Here is a 21,201-nt window from a genome sequence, read left to right as displayed (position 1 = left end):
GGACAAATGAAGTGGGGAAGAGAGACATCAGAAAACTTTGATCAAGACAATGCTGTTAAAATCCAGACTGAGTTCAGAGATCATGGAAGGACGAAAAAGACAGAGAAAAGGAAGTCTTCATAGACCAAAAGGTGGGGAAAAAGACCAAAAAACAGGAAAAAAGTGATCCAAAAGAGTTTTAGACGAGTAAAACAGCGGATAGCAAAAGCAAAGCCAAGAGAAGTACTTGATAAGGAGCTTGAATGCCTTTAATAACAATAGAAAATAATAGCAGTGTCCTAATTAACATGAGAAGAAATGAAATGAAACAGAAATGAAATTGGCAAACAGAACAAAAACAAACAACAAAGAAAATAACCAAACACTGTATAGAACAAAAGGACAGGGATGAAGAACCAACAAACAAAAATCTCTCAAGATTGTCACTGACATGGAGAGTCATGCCTGGCAACAAATCAAGTACTAAATCCTATTAGAATAATTTTTAACGAATTGATTAATGACCCCCCCCAAATCTGGTATTTGCAATAATTCTTTCTGTGTTTCAAGTACTATTTGATGAAATCAATTCAGACCATCTTAATTACAGATAATGTATTCTCAAATAAAGTAATTAAAAAAATAAGACTGCGGTGTCAGGTGAGTGAAATTAATTGTGCTGCATAGCATTTCACTTAATGATCAAATGTGACAATGAATAAAATTTACAGTGTAGCGAATAGATGAAATGTAACTGAATAATCGGTAAATAAAACAATTATATAGGATGAAGTGATGACTGAGGGTAAACATATTAAAAAAATAATTGTATAATAATGTGTAATAATTTTTATGTAATTTAATAATTGATATATTAATATAATAATTTACATTTTTACTAGTATTTCTGTACAGACCAAACATATTTGTTCCTAGTTCCTAAAATACCACTTATATTTCTCCATTATGATAAATAATACTGTTATTCTCAAGGTAAGGTTAAGCTCAGCTAGCATGGCATCTAAAGTGGTTGAGGTAGATTTAAATAAGTACAATTCAAAGACTTTGAAAATTAAAAGAGGGAAAGGGAAGCAAAGAAAGAGCCACTCAGGAGGAATTAGAGAAAGGCAAATGCACAGCCAGAGCATAGCTACTAGTAACGACGTGTTAGTAGAGCAAAGTCACACCACATTCAAATTTTAGTAGTAACGTGTCAAACAGTGCATATCTTGGCATATACATGTTTTCGGTGGCTAACACTGCGTGTCACAACCTTTATGATCAGTTATCATCTGTTAATATTGTCAACATTATGATTATAAAATGTTATATAATATGGAATTGCAAATGAAAAGCACGTGTCCAAATCTTTTTAATCTGAAAATAACCTTGCGTTGGTTACCAGTACAGTGGTGTCTTGAGAGTTGAATTTGTTCCGTGACCACGCTAGTGACGCAATACATTTGTATTACAAGTTGTATTTCTTTATTGAAATATGTGGAAATGCAAAGTATCGGTTCCTGCTTTCCATTCCCTAAAACAGATTTTTAAGGAAAAGTAGTATTTTATAAAATTGCATTTTATACAAACATTGGCACAATTAATTAGAATGTAAAGAATTAATCAGAAAACTTGTGAGTGAAGGCATTCATATTTCAAGGCACCACTGCTTGTGCTTTTCATTAGATAGTGACAATAGATTTATATAATTGAATAGAATGTAATTGTTGCAGATTGTAAAATGACACTTAAATGGTAATGCCGGTGATGCTGATCGGCTAAAATATTGAGCACATTTCTTAAAACTGTAAAAGTTTCACTTACATTTCTTGTCACTCTTCTCACTCTGCAAGAGAAAGTAGATCAAGCATGATTATCAGCAATATTTTCCATACTCCTGCGATAGTGCATCGAGAAGATTTTGTTTACCTCGTCATCCATGTCTTGCTCTGAATCAGACTCCTATGAGAAGGTAGGAAACAAAACAAATATTTAATTATGACAAATTTCACAACACATAATTTTGATTCAATTTTAGACTGACCTTAGAATATGTTGGGAGGGTTATGTTAAGGTTGCAGATTGCATTATGGTTCAGACTGCGGTATGTGCGAGGTTCTTTTGTGAAGGAAAGCCGACCACATGGCTCCTGTGCTGTGTCCCTTATCTGTGAATTGATTCAAAAACACTCGATGAGTAAATTGGTAGAAAAATCTTAAAGAGGCAAAACCCCTGTATGCTAACATACTTTAATAAAAAGGGCTAGTCGGTTCTCTTTGAAGGCAAAGAAGCTGAAGACATGATGCTGCCCACTCTTTGTTAGCGGCACCAAGTTTCCAAAACAGTCAGCAAATATTGGTTTTCCTTCCAGGACCTGAGTTAACATAAGAATGATCATTATTCAAACACACAAATAAAACCCAAAGGTCTGCTATTCCCTTCATATTATACACCAAGCTCACTATTTGGTACTCCATTAGTTGTAATATTTAGCCCCTCTTATGTTGTAAATGGCATGTACTGATATGCAATTATCTCCATGGAGCAAAGATTTAAGAGCAAATCTCTTTTTCAAGGTGACATGGGCCATGAACGACCACGATAAATGCCATGAATGATGAAAGTCGCCCATAATAAATGACAGATAATAAAAACATTCAGTGCCAAGGTCAATTATGTTGTCTGATGATTTTTTCATTGGGATGGGTTGATATGCGACTGATGCACTTTTTCTTTGAAATGCAAGAACATGAGTGGTAATGAGCCAAACCACCACTAGAGGGTAGTAATGCACCATTTCCTCTGTTTACCGACCGCTTACAATGGGGGCAGTAGGATTTCCATGTTATGACGGCCAACCAGAAGCGTACATTTGAACGGGGAACATATATGTGTATCATTATCACATAAACGAAAAAAGTACAATGACGATCTTGGAAATAGGGTCAGGATGACAAGGTCGTCACATGACCAGGCATCCTCGTGAGATGGCCTCACTCTAGTAATTAACTACTTCCACTCAATTAGACACTGCACCTCAACATCTCGGCTTCGTGCGACTTCTGTGAAGTTTTCTTGCTGCTCTAGCGTCTTGTCCATTTTGTCATCGGTCATGCAGAAACAGCGAAGTCGTGCTTCAATGGGGTCCAACGTCTTGGCAAAGATGACAAACTTGGCCATGTATGGCACACAAATGATCTCTCTGTATAACTGAGAGCCAAAACTAACAGAATCTTGAACTTGTCGACAGTCTATCAGCCAGAATCTAAAAATGTGAACGACACTTAGTCAGTTGGATGTTAATCACCATAAGTGAACGTGGAAGTGGATATTTGAGCTTTACCTCGCTGACACATTGGTCGTGAAGGAAACACACTGATTAACAAAGGTAAGCGGGGTAGAGCCAGTGATGTCTTCCCACTGAGCCGGCGTTGTCCCACCTGCAACACAATTTTTGTTACTACATGAGTAAAAAATAAATACATCTCAGACTTACCCGTAATACTGCAAAGCAAACGTAAGGTTGGTGTTTCCCCGCTGTACACAGGTCCGACTCCTTCATTGTTTGCACTCTTGGGAATAGGGATTGTCATGGTGATTGGTTTGTGGAACTTCCTTCTTCTTGGTTCCAGTGTGACTATTGGACTGAATGTGGCCTTGTTGCCAAGGATCTTTCTCACGACATCAACTTCAATGGGTTGAGCCTAAGACATTTTCCAAAAACCATCAAAATCAGTCATATTATCAAACCTCTTTCCATTTCAAAGAACTTATGTACGGTACACACCTGGAGCCCAACTCTGATCTTCTTAGTGAGTGCTCCCTCAGGGAAGACAGCCTGTACCTGAGGAACAAGAGTGCTACTGAGGACGCCGCCCTCTGGACCAATAAGATGACTGTCCTGCTTTATTCTCGACACCACAGCAAAATACTGTGGGAAGTCTCGTGTGATGATGCGGCAGATTCTTTTCTTCTCAAGCTCCTCAGGGGAATCCAGTTCTGTGAAGTCCAGAAATATTTAACATGAGCAACGATGATGACTTACTTTGGCAAATTCTTTCCAAAATTTATGCAACTGATATAAAATATGACAAAAACTATTTTTTTTATTGTGGTGGCTTTAAAATCACAGAACTGTTACTCTGCTCAAACTTATAAAAGTATAGTAAAAGTATATATATACTGATTTTTTTTCCCATACCATCAGTAATTCAACTACTTTGAATCCTTACTTTCATCCATTCCATTAAGTATTTGGTTGAGCTCCTCTTCAGTGAAGTCACAGTGATGCTCCCTCCAGTTTTCTCCCGTTTCACTCCTTAAGATGACTAACTCCCTCTCAGTGCCCCTCAAAGCGGCAAAATGTGGGATCTCCACAATCACCGGACTAATGGAAGAAACAAAATAAGCAAATTAGAATGATTTAATCGATAACGTCACAAGATGTCAAGACTGGTTCAATATAGGTGTGAAATTATGGACCACCTTCAAAAACAAAATAAAAGAATTTCAAATAATATTGGATGTAAGTCATGCAGGATAACACTTTTTTGTAAAAAGGAGGAGGAAACTATCGGGTTCTGTATTAACACGTTGCAAAATAACAAAACAAGATCAGTGGCTGTACAGCATAAAATCAAGGGAATAACTAAAGCAGAGAAAAAAAACAAGCACGGTTTAAAGTGATACTCAAAACATTTAGAAAGGCATAATTTTAGTCTGAAAAAGCACCAGTAGGTTGTCTTATAGTGTCACTTTGTTCCTGAAGGGGCTGGACCCAGAAGAAAAAGCCAATTAAGAAACAAAGTTTCTGACTCTTTTGTTACTTTTAAAAAGATACATTTGAATAAATATTTTGGACTACAAACCAAAAATATGTTCATGAGGTCAGTGATTGTATACCAGCCCAAGCTTTCAACTAGGCTGAATAACTTGGACACTGTGCTGCCCCCTTGACTGGTTTGGAGGGCAATAATAATCGATAGCTCATCCAGACAAATTATACCTTTAACCATCTCATAAAAGACAGAACAACATAAAAAAAAGAAAAACAGGATCTTGGATGAATACTGGATCTTGGGCTGAGCAGGATAGGCCCCTCCTACCCGAGGAACTTGGTTCCTGGAGGACCCAGTTGCAGGATGCGACTGACCAGGCTCTCGCCCTCATTCAGAGGGGGCGGAGCTGTGGGAAGGTGAAGCTTACTGATCCATGTGCAGCACAGGAAGGAGTGAAGAAGACAGTATGAAAAGAACACACCTGCGTAAAACCACTCACACACACACACACACACACACACACACACACACACACACACACACACACACACACACACACACACACACACACACACACACACACACACACACACACACACACACACACACACACACACACACACACACACACACACACACACACACACACACACACACACACACACACACACACACACACACACACACACACACACACACACACACACACACACACACACACACACACACACACACACACACACACCACACACACACACACACACACACACACACACACACACACACACACACACACACACACACACACACACACACACACACACACACACACACACACACACACACACACACACACACACACACACACACACACACACACACACACACACACACACACACACACACACACACACACACACACACACACACACACACACACACACACACACACACACACACACACACACACACACACACACACACACACACACACACACACACACACACACACACACACACACACACACACACACACACACACACACACACACACACACACACACACACACACACACACACACACACACACACACACACACACACACACACACACACACACACACACACACACACACACACACACACACACACACACACACACACACACACACACACACACACACACACACACACACACACACACACACACACACACACACACACACACACACACACACACACACACACACACACACACACACACACACACACACACACACACACACACACACACACACACACACACACACACACACACACACACACACACACACACACACACACACACACACACACACACACACACACACACACACACACACACACACACACACACACACACACACACACACACACACACACACACACACACACACACACACACACACACACACACCCCAGCAACCATTCATACCAACTCCAACTCCAACACACTTACCCCAGGAATTGAGCTCCAGTGGGTCCCACTTCAATGATGCGACCAGCCAGCCCCTCACCTTCGACCATAGGGGGCATGGAAGCCAGACGGTGTCGCTTCACTAGCCTGCATGTCACCCTCGTAGGTGCGGAACACTTCCTTGGTGGCACGATGATTCTTAGGCCATTATGACGGCAGCCTCGCATGGCACCGCCTCTTGCGTCTACCATGAAACTGACCAGAAAGCTAAAAGACAGGTGCATCCCAGAATTAGCACAAAAGCTAATCATTTTGTTGACTTTGCAACTCCATGCAGACAATGCAAAGACGATAAAAAGGTTCAGGTTCCATCATCATTAAGTACTGATATCAACACAAGGACACTATGGTCACAGTTGGTTCAAGACAATTCTCAAGTTTCATTCCAGTCAAAATGTTACTTGCACGCAAGGCAGGCAAATAAGGCTGTCTTGGAAGAATTATACATCTTCCAAATAAAATTAACAATTTAAAAACCTCCTGAAGCAAACGGTCACACTTACAACAAAAGTGTTCAGCAAATTGTCTCCAAATAATCATTTTAAGATGCTTGCAATAATTAAACGTGATAACTTACACTCTCTGTCAATTTGTCATTAATAAACAAAATGAACTATTAAAAAATGGTAATGATTATTATTGCTATTAATACATAGAAATGAGTTGAAATATTAGAAACACTGCCCGGTTTATGAAGCTGATCAAACTATATATACAACCAAGGAAATAAACATAAATGAATCTCTGAAAGTGTCAATCAATTAATTATCAGAATTTAGGATTCAGCTCTTGTCCTGCATCTCATTGAATTATAACAATGAACTGTAAGCGACCAATCTAGGGGTCAGATTTAGGACATCTGTAGTTAGCAAAATCGTGCATTAGCAATCCATGCATGGAGTAAAATCGAGATGGAGGAATGTTTTTACTTTTATTATATGCCGAAAATAAAAGTACATAAACTAGAAGAGGAGGAGACAAGGCAGCTAAAGAAGGCAAAGAGAATCACCTGCTGTTGTCATGGTCTAGGCAAGGAGACGAACGGCTAAAAGCAGAATATAACACACGAAATCACAGATCACAAAAGTGTGTGCACACAGAAGCCACAAGACAATGAAAAAGTAAAAAACATTGAAAAGTGAATTAAAGTGAGAAAAATAAAAGACAAAGTAAAAAAAAAAAGTGACTCACTCTAAACATACAGTATGATAGATTATTTATAAGCAGCTTCATTTATATAACAGCTGCAATGTCACTTCTCCAAGGAACCACTAAAAGTGTGTGTCCGTGTGTGTGTGTGTGTGTGTTTGTACAGAGTTATACCCAGAGTGCAGCAGACTGGAGGACAACACCACATTATCGAGGTGCTCAGCCCCCCAGCTCAAGCGGAACGAGTCCTTATCTTGCTCTCTTGATAGTGCCGACACCTGAAGACAAACAAAACAATACTTGTCTTCAACTACAATTTACAAAACCTGTCAGTGTATTATTTTCTTTTTAAACAGGATTTGTCCTCACTTGATGGCTGGTAATCATGTCCTCAATGAGAACGCCATCCCTCTGATGGAAGCTCTGGTGCTGAGGCCTGAAGCGAACATGACACAATAATAATAATAATAATGTTTTTATTAATGAGTATTATTAGTATTATTTTTATATTGACAATATTTTACATCCCTCAATCATACTCTATTGTAGATTAGCTTAGTATTATTAAAAGATAATATAATTGTAAATGTGGCACCTCAAAACATTTTTTCACAGTTTATCAGTTGCAGCGAGTTGGTTTATGTTTTTCGAATGTCAGTTGCATTTTTTTCAACTATATTCTGTTTCATCACTGAGTGTGTGGTTGGTATTCGGGACCTGTCCAGGTTGTGGCTCATGTAGCTGAAGCTGTCCAAGTAGTGTCCTGGCAAAGAGTCATCGCCAAGCTCTCGAAGGTCCTCCGCTCTCAGGTATTCGCCTCCATCACCAGTCATAGTGTCCTCACCTGGACAACAGTGTTTCAAACGTTATTAATACGTTTGAAATCCAAAGATTAATTACAAAAACAACACACTATGGCTGAAAAGGAAGAGAATACCTACAGATTTTCAACACAATGGTAGTGGTGCATAACACATTAGTATAACACCACACCGGGTGGTCAGACAAAATACAGCAGTACCTTCCAGCTCTAGAAACATCTCTGAGAAAGGGTCATCTTCAAGCCCCAGAGCTATGAAACATGATGCTTTTAACACCAAATCATCCAGAATATATATGTTTTGAGGACAATGACAAATGAGCCTGTCAATGGTTAAATAAAATAAAAATGAAAACAATAATAAAACATCCTCACCTTCTTCATCAGAGACATCAAGGATTTCCGTCATGGTCTCTGGGACGTTGAGTTTGTGTTTCTCTGTGACCGTCTGACATAAAAAGGATTGAAGAATTGTTAAAGCATATTATAAAAAAATGAAACATTAAAAATGAAAACCGTTACTGTTGTGGTAGTGATGACTTCTTCAGTGACCACTTTCAGTGTGTCTACCACTGAGATGTAACCCAGACGCCTGGCAATGGATAGAGCAGTGTTTCCATTCTAAGAGGAGGAGATATCATTGAGTTTTTTTCCCCCACACAAGGATTTTGTTTTTCATTTTTTCTATTCATCTCACCACTGTAGTAGCACTTGGTTTGGCCCCATTCTGCAGCAAAACATTGATGATGTGTGTGTTCCCTTGTTGTGCTGCCTGGTGGAGAGGTGTGTATCCATTCTACAAGACGGATAGAGCACAAGTATTTTGTAAGTTTTATTTTGTTTAATACAAGTAAAATATTTGGCCCTTACCTTGGTTTTGGCGTTGACACTGGCACCTTGCTGTAACAGGAAGTTGACCATCTTGGCATTTCCATAGTGACAGGCTACTATTAGAGGTGTATAGCCAAGCTGACATGAAGACAAAAGAAAGTTAGCAGATTTTACAATAATAACTTTTGGACACATGTTAATATCATTTGGATATATTTAATATTATTCTCCACAAATTATTGGTTAGTTCACGTGCACATGTATAGATATTATTTTTTAAAGGAAGGGGAGATTCAGGATCACTAACAAAAAATCGAGAAGAGTTAAAAAAATAATAGAAAGAAAGACTAATCCTCTTTGCGACTGGTGTTAAATGTGAGCATAAAGCTAATGAGCCACTTGGCAGAATACACTTCTGCAATAAGTAATGTACAGTATATAATAGAAATATTGCAGTACTTCCTTCGGGCCGGTAGGTCGGAGAAATTCTCTTAAATGCTTGTTACAATTTTCAGACATGCTTTTTTTCTTTTTTCTAACACTTTAAAACACTCCCCATGCATCTTAATAAAATTTTTTGCTTTTGTCAAAACACGGCAAGGATTAAGAACTATAATTTCAGGGAAAAAACACATGCTGGCTGAGTGATTGATAGTTTGTTTGTGTTTACCTTTGTTTGCTGGTCCAAGTTGGCATCATGTTTGGCTAACACTTCTGCAGCACTGACCCGGTCCTCTTGTGCTGTGAGATGCAGAGGAGTCAGTCCACTCTGTAATACAAAATGACATTGCGGGTTACCATAAAAAGCAACGGTTGGTTCATTACACATGCGTCATAGGGATGACATCAGGACAAAGTCATGTGACACGTTTTAAGGACTGTACTCAAGATTTGAGTACATTGCTGGTTACTGGTCTTTTTGCTTATGGTTACTTTCGATAGATATACTTGTAAAAAAGGTTCTGATTCTCTGAGCATCAATACAAAAATATTTCTATGACCTTGGTTGCTGTGTTGATGTGAGCTCCTTTGCCCAGGAGCAAGCTGGCCATCTCAGCATGTCCCTCCTGTGCAGCCAGGTGAAGAGGACTGACTCCCTGCTTGGTCAGAACATTGGTCTCGGCACCATACTGGAGCAGGGCTAGCGCAATGTTAGTCTGGTTCTTTTTGGCTGCGATGTGAAGAGGAGTATACCCATTCTGGAGAAAGAAATATGAACAGTGTGAATTCTTTATTAAGAGTAAGGCGGAAACCTCCCTGCAATGTTGTGCTCAAGATTGAGCCATCCAACCCTGTGACACTTTTGTATGACTTTATGACAATGTCCTCACCTTTGCAGTAGCATGAGGTGAGGCCGCTTTGTCCAGCAGCAGGAGCGCCACCTCTTGGTTGTCATAATGAGCCGCTACATGGAGCGGCGTTAGTCCATTCTGTGTGAGCAAGCATTTTGTTACACAATTGATCTTTATGTCGAGAGCTTCTTAGACATAAGCTGACAAAATGCATCAGCAGCATCTGCACAATCTAATGAGAATCCAAAATAATGTGTAGTCCTCAAACCATATTTACATAAACACTTAAAGGCTAGAAGTGAAATGCATTATTAATACATAATTTTAGTTTTTGTCTTTAAAACAACATTCTGCATAGAGGTAAAAATGAACATTAAAAAAAAAAACTCATCTCACCTTGCCTGCATCATCAGGGAGAGCTTTGCGTTGAAGCAGTAGTTTTGCCACATCAAGGCTTCCGTACTTAGCGGCTACATGTAATGGAGTAAATCCTTTCTGTGGTAGTGGAAATTCAGAGTTTAATTTAAGTCAATTTGTTGAACTGTATTTTATAACAATTATTGCTCACCTTGGTAGCCATGGAGTGTGAAGCCCCGGCCTCCAGAAGCACGGCGGCTGTCTCCACTTGCCCCTCCCTGGCTGAAATGTGGAGTGGAGTGTAACCATTGATAGTGGCAGCATCTGGGTGAGCCATGTGCTGTAGGAGCAGCTGGACAATGTCGGTTTTTCCTAATCGGGATGCAATGTGGAGGGGAGTCTGGTCCTCCTGTGATTGAATGACAAAATGTGAGCTGTACATTTATCACATCATGAGTTACACCCCCACAATCTAATGAGGAGGTCCACAACAAGAATAATCCAATTCCTATGACATTGTGCAGGTGTCCCGAATGCGGATATGCTTTTAAGGAGCAGAAATATGGTCAATGCTGACTGACCCTGGCCATGGCATCCACCAACGCGCCGTTCCTCAGCAAACAACGCACCACCTCCATCTGGCCTGCTCGGGCCGCCATGTGTAGTGCTGTCTCGCCACGCTTTTCACCAAAGACAGAATGTCATTATACTTGGAAAGATTCAAGAACCAGTGGATCCCAGATTTGATTTGACGGATATTTCACAGATTAAAATATGCGTCTCAATACTTTACAACAGTTTTAATTATTCATCTATTGCACAAACAGTTAAATACATGAATTTAAACCCTGTGCTATAGTTTCAAACTTACAATGTTACGGACATCGGGAGAGGCTCCATTTTGCAGTAGAAGTAGAACAATGTTGAGGTGGCCCATGAAGGCGGCAACATGGATGGGAGTCAAGCCGGACTGGAAAAAAAAAAAGAAAAGACAAATATATTATTATAGTTATTTAGCATCAAATATTGGACTACAAAAATGTAAAACTGAAACATTCTTAGTGCCTCACCTCAGTAATAGCCTGGATGGATGCTCCGTATTTCACCAACAATTCCATCACTTTCACCCGATTCTTTTTACAAGCGATGTGTAGGGGAGTGAATCCATTCTAGTAATGAGAGAAATATATATTTTTCAAATTCATGCGACACAAGCTGGTGTTATGCCCAATTTGTATGCATACTAGTGCTCTGGCATTGGGATTGGCCTTCTTATCTAACAGCAACTTGGTGACCCTGTAGTGGCCACAGTGAGCTGCGACGTGCAACGCTGTGAGGTAGTCCAGTGTGACATCATCAACCGGAGCTTTGTCCTGCAGCAGCAGCTTCACACACTCTATGTGGTCGCCCTGGGCTGACATGTGCAGTGGGGACAATCCATTCTGTGGAGGACGAAGAAACATAGTGTCATCTGTTATTTCCTCATTGACAAATACACAATCTAATAATAGCGTTGACTTTTTAGAGTGCTTTGATTTAAGATCGAAAAGAGTGTGTTTATTTCTATGTTCTCTTTGTCATGTAGCATTAAACTCCAATAGGTAAAGCTGCATGACGTGAGTTTTTTGAAGGTATAAGCAATCACATTACCTTTGTTCTGGCTAAAATAGGTGCGCCTTTCTCCAGCAGCAACTCCACTGCTGAGTCATGTCCACTCCTGGCTGCACAGTGTAGCGGAGTAAGCCCATCCTAGGATGATCAAGTTTAAGTTAGCTATTTTTCAAAACCAGAAAAGACCAAGGCATATTTCTGCAACATGAGTTATTACACGCAGGCATATTTCTGCAACGTGAGTTATTACATGCAAAGAGCCCATTAATCTGTGTATGTACTCGTTGCCATTCAAATCACAGACTTCACCTACATAGGCCGAGATTTTCCGCTGAGTAAGTACTTCTGTGAGTAAATTGATACGCGATCATCATTTTGTTTTCAGGACATATATCATTTGGATTATGTTTTTTTTTTTTTGTTGGAGATTTTTCTGTAAAATGTAAATGCCTTGGCCCAAGGTGCAGAATAAAAACAGTTCAATGGATGCAGTGTGCAGACTCACCCTGGTTTTAGCGTCGATCTGAGCTCCTCGGTCCAACAGCAGGACCACCATGTTGGTGTTGCCTCTCTTTGAGGCCACATGCAGAGGCGTTATTCCATTCTGACAGGACAGACGAGAACACAATAGGAGGGATATAAAAAACATTATTACAAGATTACAGCGACTCAGTGATTCTCAGCCATTGCCAAGATAATGGTTTAGTCTAGATAAAATAATTATATATAATTATGACACCGAGCAGAGATTTAGTAAAGACGTCAAATTCCACAATGACCTGAAATCTTTTGTCTTTTACTTGTACTGCCCTCTAGATGAAAACATTAAATTGTACATTTCATTGCTGCTCTAGATGAAAACATTAAATTATACATTTCATTGCCAGTGCCTCAATTTTAATTTGAAGTACATATAATGGCGGTAGCTGCTGAGTAATAGCGCACACAACCATTTTGATGTGATTAGCGAAAGTAGTGGAATAGGGCGGCTACCCTGGCTGTGAAGTCCACAGCGGCTCCTCTGTTCAGCAACAGGGTGGAGACATTCACGTTGCCATAGTGAGCGGCGATGTGCAGAGGGGTGAAACCGCTCTGTTTGAGACACGGGAGCAGGAGAGCAGAGGAGAGGACAAGAAGGAAAGGAGAGGGAGTAATGGTGGAAACAGCAGGTGAAAACAGGAGAACACTTGCAAAAGAAAGAAAAAGAAAAGCTGCAGAAAAACAGAAAGCTCATTCAACTATAGTTGCATTACCATGAGGCAGCATGCTTACAAACACACCCACTCACATAAATTGACTTAAGAAGCACACAAAATGAGCAGGCGCAGAATAATACATGCCATGTTTTTTTCTTTAATGCTATACTAGCGAAAAAGTCAAAAGCGTGTAGGACAAAAAGACACAAACTGCACAAAGCATCTACTCGTGAATCTGCCGACAGACAAATGGACACCGATCGGTATAAGCGCTAAACTAAAAACAAATCAGTCGTAGATATGTTCACTCCTTACCTTCCCGTTCTGATAGACATGGTGCAATTTGATTAAGAAACAGAGTTCACTTAAAAATCGTAAAACACATCAGATATCATCGGGCTTAGGTGTACGCATGCTGCAGGTGATGGAGAGAAAAAGAGACGCAACTAAATAAGATTTTTGTTTGGAGTGATTACTGCTAAAAACTAAGCATTATTTTAAATAAGGAAATAAACTTTGCTTGTATACATATAGATAAGTGTGTGAGCCATGCTGGGTAATCCATATTACATGCTGTATTATAATATTATTTCATACTGTAATCTTAACATGCATGACTACAAAGTCCTGACAAGGGGAAAGCTAAAAACAACAGAGATGGTCAAAGAAGACAAAAAATGAATTCGAGAGAGCGGCAATGAGTCGGTAAGGTGTACCTCGGTAGTTCTATTGACCATCATCTGGTTAGTAGGCATAGAGAAATGGAAGGATAGGATATTGGGCTGGTAAGGAAAGGGCTTTCACCACCACATATCAAACAAGGTAAGTCAACAAGGGCACACAGAGGAAAAGACATGGACACTGTTGGTAATGCACTTTTGAAAAGGCCAATTAGGGAAATGAAATCAATAGGTACCCCGCCAATCGCCCCAAGACTGCTGGGATAGGCTCCAGCACGCCAGCGACCCTCATGACGATAAAGCGGTTCGGAGAATGGATGGACTTATTAATAATAGTAATAATTATAATTATATTAACAATATATTAATTTGAATTAGAATTAATAATACAAAATTAATAAGAAATAAATGCAGGAAATTTGAGCAAATTTGTTATTTCAGAAGTGTGGAACAAACAGAGCCAGCATTATCCAGTACCCAATGTTATGTAGCTCTCAGTTTCAAAAAGGTTGTTGACCCCTGCCCGACACTCTCCAGGTTCAGCCATAAATCTAGAGCTGTGGCATCCTCTCACCTTGGACTGGACGTCAGCGTTGTGGTCGTTCTGGAGCAGCAGTGCGGCTGACTTGGTGTCGTCCTTGCGGGCCGCGATGTGCAAAGCGGGCAGACGCACTTTGCCTTTAGTGTCGTGCTCCAGTAGCAGGGACACCACTGCGTTGTGACCCTGCTGGAGTGCGATGGCAAGTGGGGTGAAGCCGTCCTTTTAGGAGCACAGAGAAGAAAGAGATGGGCTCATCATATTGAATGTGAATGTAAAAATATTAATTAAAAAAAAAACGTGTGTAAACAATCAACGAATATAATACACATTCATTTTCTAATCAAAGACTAATTTCATTCTAAACTGTATATATAATTAAAAATATATATAATTTGATATGTCTATAATCAATGCAATTCTTATACATCATCAATATGTATTTATAGATACTCCCAGCCCCGCACCTTTTGCAGAGTTCAACACATTGATTAATTTCGATCAAGTTACCTCTGTTGCAATACTCTGGTTTCCGTCATTTTCCAGCAAATATTTAACAACCTCCAAGTGATTCTCCTGTGCGGCCATGTAGAGCGGAGTGAAGCCATTCTGTGTGCAGATTGACACAAATGTTGCTGTTTGTGTTACAATCAACCCAAGAACCTTAAGATCAAGCCAATACTTCTCACCTGAGACTGCGAGTTCACATCAGCTCCTCTCTTCACCAGCAGGCGGACCACATCTTTTTGCCCAGCCAGTGAGGCAATATGAAGGGCGCTGTTTCCTTTCTGTGGAGTTAACTCAGGGTTAAACTTGTGCTTATTTTAGTTAAAGTCAGTTGATGACTTAGCCAGTATGTAAGTATTTTATTTTAGCATCAACAGTATGTGACCTAAAACACACACAACTCAAGTGATACATCTTGTTGACCAACAGTGTTCTGATGATTGATGCTTTTATTTTGCGGACCTAAAGGTTCCTGAAAAGCTAATATCAAAGGCCACACTGAGTGACAGATTCTCTACTGGCTGCGAAGAACGGAGCACGGCGGCATGGAAAGAGTCACATAACAAACAGCTTATCTGACATTCGCTCCTGTCACAAGTCCAGTGTGATAGTCCTCCTTCCCTCTTTCCCCCTCCGAATCAAAGTAAAAATTACCTCCATTTAAGAAGAGGCTCGGAGAACCACTAAAGTTTGTATGTATATGAAACTACACCTTAGTGGATGAGTCAACAGGTGCTCCTCTCTCCAAAAGTTCGTCCACTAGATCCTGGTGCCCCTCTTTGGCCGCCAAATGCAAAGCATTCAGACCATTCTACAAGGATAATAAACACAGAGACCACGTGACACATTAAATATTGATTTAGAATATCTGTGGCGTTTATATATAGAGCCTATGAATCCTTTACATTTCATGTATGGGGATTAGTAAACTTGAAATGGGGTTACAGTCAATCAAGATCATCCATGATGGAAATGTATTATGAATGTGCGTGTGAATGGGTGAATGTGAGACACCATACGGTGTAGATAAAACGAAATATAAGTGCAGTCCATTACTGTCATATTTTGTTCTCAATTCCTAAACAACGCAAGGTTAGTACAGTGCGTAACTCCACCAAGGCTGAACACGTCTCCCTAAACCTTGGATTTGTAGTTGGCAGAGGTAATACAAAACAAATATGATCCTGGATTCAAACCAATATTAAAAATTCTATTTTGGCTCACAGCACAATTCTCAATAAACTTTTGTGAGACAGTCAACTCCGTGGAGAATAAAAAACAAAATAGCATATTCACCTCATCTTCCTCTTCTTCCATTGTCCACAGTTTTTTTTTTTCAAGCTACAAAAGTAATTCAGTGCAGTCCTGTCTCTACCCCAAATGTCTTCTTACGACTCCTTAAACTATACTTCCAGATGGATTCTGGAATAATAGAGCAGCAACTCTCAACAGTGGTCCACAGGTTCGGGTCCAAAGTTGTTGGCGTGTACTCGTCCTCTTACCCGTGCCTGCTGGCTCGGAAGATTAGCCTGGCACTGATGTCAATAAGGAGCTGCAATGTTGCTAACACGTCCACTACCGGCGTCCCCTTTCTTCACTTGTCAGGCACGCACACACACACACACACACACACATGGACGAAGGCAAAAAAAATAAAAGTGGACCCGCACACATGCACAGGGGTAAGTTCCTAAATGCCACAGCGGGTGTCATGTTACTGCCCTTTTTCTGCGCAGTCATAGAGGGTAAGTAGGACACCCAAGTACATAAACAGGGGTACTCATATTTAGAGGCAACTTAAATGTCATCATTTCAAGAAGAAAAGAGGCCAGTCCTCAGGGAGCACACTATGCCAATTGCAGTGCGGATCAGTGAGCAACTTGAGCGACTTTTAAAAGGGTTCATATGAAGGTTGCCATTATGCGATCTGCAAAACCATTCAAAAGATAAAAAGTCACAAATGAAAGTGGGTGCTGGTAGCCCCTGAGGGATCCATTATTTCTTTAATTAGTCAAATATGGCCCTCCGATTACACAAGACAGTAAATTGCCCATAGATGTGAATATGATTGTGAATGGTTGTTTGTCTAACTGTCATAAAGCCCAGCCTAACTGCTTGGTGGAGTTTTCTATCGTTCTGTATTTTCCTGGCCTTTGCACATGTAGAAATAAGCGCAAGGGGGCGTTTGCGCCATTGTGGGAAGAAACAGAGCTGAGTCCTAGCCAATTGTAGCGGCTCACTTCATTTCTATTAGAATCAAGGGGGTCAAAGCACACGCAGTGTTTGACATTGCAAGCAAAAATAGACTCACTGGGCTCCGTGCATGACATTGACCCACGCAAATTGTGTTTATTCCGATAAACTGCAAGATCTCCCCTTGTGGATGATGCGATTTATGACCACGTTGCACCCAAGACTCATCTGAGGCGGACAACACCAAGGACTGGTTGCCAGACAATCAGGATACAGTCACTACTTTCAATTAGGTTGTTTAAAAAAAAGAAACAAATTTGATGATCCATATAAGATACACCTGGTATTATTAATTATTATCTTTGTAGAGGCAGCATATGCAGGTATGCCTAATGATATTCTTAGTGAGTATATTGCGTAATGTGCAATACCAAAATCATGTGTGCAATAATCATAATCCTCACGGCGACAATCAGGTCGGTGTGGTTACGCTGAGCACATCATTCGCAGAACAGCGTTTGTACGGTCACATTGCCAGTGCTCTAATGCCGTCGGCCCATCAATGAATTATAAATCACGCAGCCTAGTGAGTCAGCGATATTTTTGTCACCGCAGTGCCAAAAAGGCAAAAATGAAGCTGCTTCCAAATGTGCGTCAAGATGATCCTCGCTTCACATTTGAATGTGCATGCAGCCTCAGGTTTTAGCTTGTCATCAAAAGGACACAAGCAAATCCCACACAGCAATGCACGTGTTTTGGGGATATTTCACTGACAGTACACTTAATAACGTACGAACTTCACATTGCATCTTGTGCTTATAAAAGAAGGCCGAGTCATACAAATGTGTCATAAGCATCGTCGCGACTCCACAAATTCAGTAGATCACAAAACCTAGAGAATCTTGTGTTCATGGAGATCTTGTGTGGAGCAGTCAAAATATCCACACAAATACAAATGTTTGGGCTCTAACGGCAGAATGTCAATTTTGGTGCCCCGCAAAGATGGAGAGACAAGAGCGTGTGTGTGTGTGTGTGTGTGTGTGTGTGTGTGTGTGTGTGCAAACACACACATACACTTTAAATCTCTTTTTCCTCTGAGCCGTAACTAAAAGCTTCATTTAGCTAATGGATATGCAGCGAGTAAATAGACAACATTTAAGTGAACTCCAGTTCACTTAAGTGAGATTAAACGGAATGTCCGTGTGACCTTATCACATGCTAACTAATGTCCTATAGTCCAAAGCTTCCCATGGACTTAATAAGTGCAGTAGAGGACATAATGTCAACACGCATGTTTAAGAATAACAGAGGTTTAACATTTGGGCGGATTAACGAGGAAGGCCTTTTAATTGTGGAAATGTGGGTATGACAGATGACATTCTCATACAAGAAATGTCCTTGTTATGCTAAAAAATGAATCAAGAAACATTTCATTCACGAAATCTGTGAGGACTGTTGTTTTGACAATCAGGAGGAGTATCTCTGACTCCAAACAACTTGGCAAGCTTTGGCTTTTGGCGCCACACTTGATCTCCCTGATGCTTTCCAAGATCTTTGGATTGACTTATAAATGAAGGGTATGACGTTAAACCATCTCTGAGAATTTAATTATGCCACCTTTCCTGGATCTCACTGAACTAACATAACAGATAGCAGGCGACATGTTTGTAGAGGAGAATGACGATATTGTATGTGCAGTGATAAGCTCTGAACAATAAGCTCCATGAAGTCCATTACAGGTTTTGGTTATATAATATCATGGTGCCCTGACTCAGCTGACCGTTGCGGATAATGGCTCTGTAATTGCATTGAGTGCTTTTCCACAGACATAATTTGGATCTGCTCATTTCCTTGGAAACAATAATATCGCTGCTAATCACGGGGAAGCCACTGCTTTATCAGTAGGCCTCAAAAGGTCACTGTAAGCGGGGCTCCGGCTTGCAATACCACATGGCGTGATGTCTCGCTAAGGCAGACTGACTTAGTCATTTACGATGGAAACATAACAAAATGTAAAAAAAGAATGTAAAGAAGGTTTTATAAAGCGTAATCCCAATTTTGTTAAATGCCGTAATAATAGTAACGTAACGTTATCAAGCAAGCATTATGGATGTTTGATTTGCTTTTTCATTGCCTTATGCCTTTGCCTTTACACACAACACACAACACACACACACTCGGGTATAAATAATATAATGTCACGCACTTTTTGGTCACCTGACAAGGGGTTGAATTTGATCATCTGACACATGACAGATATTATGAAGGGCAAGGGTCTCCTGTTGCAGAGAACACGGTGGTCCCAGTGTGTGTGCGTGCGTGTGCGCGTGTGTGCGTGTCTAAGTGTGTATGAATGGGCATGCTGCGAACAAACAACACCCATGGTGCTAGGGACAACAAACATTAGAATTGGAGGTGGGTCCCAGCCACTTGCTCTCAGCTAACCAATTAGAGCCAAGAGTATAAATAGTTGCTATCAAGAGACAACAGTGTAATGAAACAGCTATTTGCTTTGACACACGAGATACACACCTCTCCCTCCAATGCTTTAATCCACTTTATGACAACTGTAAATCATGTTGGTGTCTGACTTTTAGATGGAATCTATTTTGCACCCTCCCCTTTCCTTACTCTTATGTGGAATGTGGGTGAGGATGGGTGCAAAGGGGTAGCAAAGACCAGCTGTTGGGGAATATCGCTGACATTGCTGGGAAGAGTGAGAGTGGTGGGTTGCAGAGGCATTGGGAAGGATTTGTTAATGTGGTAGCTGGATTAGATGTGAATGCTGAGCAAGCTGAGCAGGAAACTACTGTGACACAGCACTGGCTTTATTGAAAGTTAGATTTTGATATTCATCATTTGAAACCACTATGCACTGTAAAATTGTATTGTACTTGTGTGTGTCCAAAAAAAAGCCCAGTGCAGTGCAAAATTATTTGCAATCTCAAGTAGTGCCTTCATAAATTAAAAAACATTCAATGATTTTACATTTTCTCCATGAGGGATCAATTACACATCACAATGTATAGTAGGCTTGATTTTATTTCAAATTGATGATTGCTTTTTTTTCCCAAATTTCTTTCAAATATTTTTCAATTTCTTTTCAAATAGGGATGGGAAAATGAAGCTTCAAAATGCTTCATGAAACAGTTGTGTTTTGAGCTCGCTAAATGGCACTCTCTGTTCAGCATAGGTCTGAAATCGCAGTCAGCCTTTTCTTAAACCAAGAGCAAAAGAAGATTGTTTCAAGTGCATGATCTCTGTGCCAAAACATGAATTTTTGATGTCAGACAAACTATGTTGAGAATGTTTCCGTTTCTTACCTGGTTGGAGGTGCTAATGTCAACTCCATTTTTCAAGAACTCAAGGACTTTATCGATGTTTCCAGCTCTGGCAGCCCGCAGGAAACTGGTGTTGCTGTCCGACTGGAGGGAGAGAAACACATTGAAGTGCTTATTAGAGAGTGTTGACTTTCACTCTTTCATAGCTTTTGGGCGGTTGCATTTATGTATTATCAGAGTAGGTTGCATATATTTAAAATGATGTATTATTTAGAAAGTTATTTTGCTGTGACACTCAGGCTGCTTGTCTGGGTAAGTTTTTTTCTATGTAAATATATTTACTCCTTCCTTAAAAATGCTGACCTAGTTATCGTCTAGACTGGGAAAGAGATCTGTGACGTGGTTCAGATGGACCTGGATCCTCTGACCTGGATTCTGGATCGCCCAGAAATACTCTGCAGGACAACCTGAGT

At 40.3% G+C, this 21,201-nt stretch overlaps 1 protein-coding gene across 18 annotated transcripts in view; it reads right to left on the bottom strand.

Moving 5' to 3' along the window:
- The window catches only part of ank2a (ankyrin 2a, neuronal), a 60,054-nt gene that overhangs the window by 27,211 nt on the left and 11,642 nt on the right, over positions 1–21,201 (bottom strand). For 4 of the 18 annotated variants that reach the window (XM_037255788.1, XM_037255826.1, XM_037255911.1 and 1 more), the window contains exons 2-40: positions 20,771–20,872; positions 15,967–16,065; positions 15,437–15,535; positions 15,258–15,356; positions 14,784–14,969; positions 14,246–14,269; positions 13,845–13,853; positions 13,327–13,425; positions 12,839–12,937; positions 12,373–12,471; positions 11,967–12,164; positions 11,793–11,891; positions 11,594–11,692; positions 11,304–11,402; positions 10,934–11,131; positions 10,762–10,860; positions 10,405–10,503; positions 10,075–10,272; positions 9,744–9,842; positions 9,113–9,211; positions 8,940–9,038; positions 8,765–8,863; positions 8,618–8,690; positions 8,444–8,494; positions 8,140–8,266; positions 7,792–7,858; positions 7,597–7,700; positions 7,283–7,318; positions 6,256–6,480; positions 5,085–5,183; positions 4,212–4,366; positions 3,767–3,978; positions 3,476–3,683; positions 3,323–3,419; positions 3,016–3,244; positions 2,228–2,353; positions 2,024–2,146; positions 1,909–1,941; positions 1,804–1,825 (exon numbers count right to left, since the gene is read on the bottom strand). In XM_037255788.1, coding sequence (XP_037111683.1) covers positions 1,804–1,825; positions 1,909–1,941; positions 2,024–2,146; positions 2,228–2,353; positions 3,016–3,244; positions 3,323–3,419; positions 3,476–3,683; positions 3,767–3,978; positions 4,212–4,366; positions 5,085–5,183; positions 6,256–6,480; positions 7,283–7,318; positions 7,597–7,700; positions 7,792–7,858; positions 8,140–8,266; positions 8,444–8,494; positions 8,618–8,690; positions 8,765–8,863; positions 8,940–9,038; positions 9,113–9,211; positions 9,744–9,842; positions 10,075–10,272; positions 10,405–10,503; positions 10,762–10,860; positions 10,934–11,131; positions 11,304–11,402; positions 11,594–11,692; positions 11,793–11,891; positions 11,967–12,164; positions 12,373–12,471; positions 12,839–12,937; positions 13,327–13,425; positions 13,845–13,853; positions 14,246–14,269; positions 14,784–14,969; positions 15,258–15,356; positions 15,437–15,535; positions 15,967–16,065; positions 20,771–20,872 — 4,387 coding nt within the window. The remainder of the gene's footprint in view (positions 1–1,803; positions 1,826–1,908; positions 1,942–2,023; positions 2,147–2,227; positions 2,354–3,015; positions 3,245–3,322; positions 3,420–3,475; positions 3,684–3,766; positions 3,979–4,211; positions 4,367–5,084; positions 5,184–6,255; positions 6,481–7,282; positions 7,319–7,596; positions 7,701–7,791; positions 7,859–8,139; positions 8,267–8,443; positions 8,495–8,617; positions 8,691–8,764; positions 8,864–8,939; positions 9,039–9,112; positions 9,212–9,743; positions 9,843–10,074; positions 10,273–10,404; positions 10,504–10,761; positions 10,861–10,933; positions 11,132–11,303; positions 11,403–11,593; positions 11,693–11,792; positions 11,892–11,966; positions 12,165–12,372; positions 12,472–12,838; positions 12,938–13,326; positions 13,426–13,844; positions 13,854–14,245; positions 14,270–14,783; positions 14,970–15,257; positions 15,357–15,436; positions 15,536–15,966; positions 16,066–20,770; positions 20,873–21,201) is intronic. The other 14 variants (XM_037255808.1, XM_037255817.1, XM_037255835.1 and 11 more) reach the window with 12 other exon arrangements.

Source organism: Syngnathus acus, chromosome 1 (genome assembly GCF_901709675.1).
Source record: "Syngnathus acus chromosome 1, fSynAcu1.2, whole genome shotgun sequence".
NCBI lineage: Eukaryota > Metazoa > Chordata > Actinopteri > Syngnathiformes > Syngnathidae > Syngnathus > Syngnathus acus.
The sequence above is the reverse complement of the archived record's forward strand: the minus strand, read 5'-3'. Positions and strand labels throughout refer to the sequence as shown.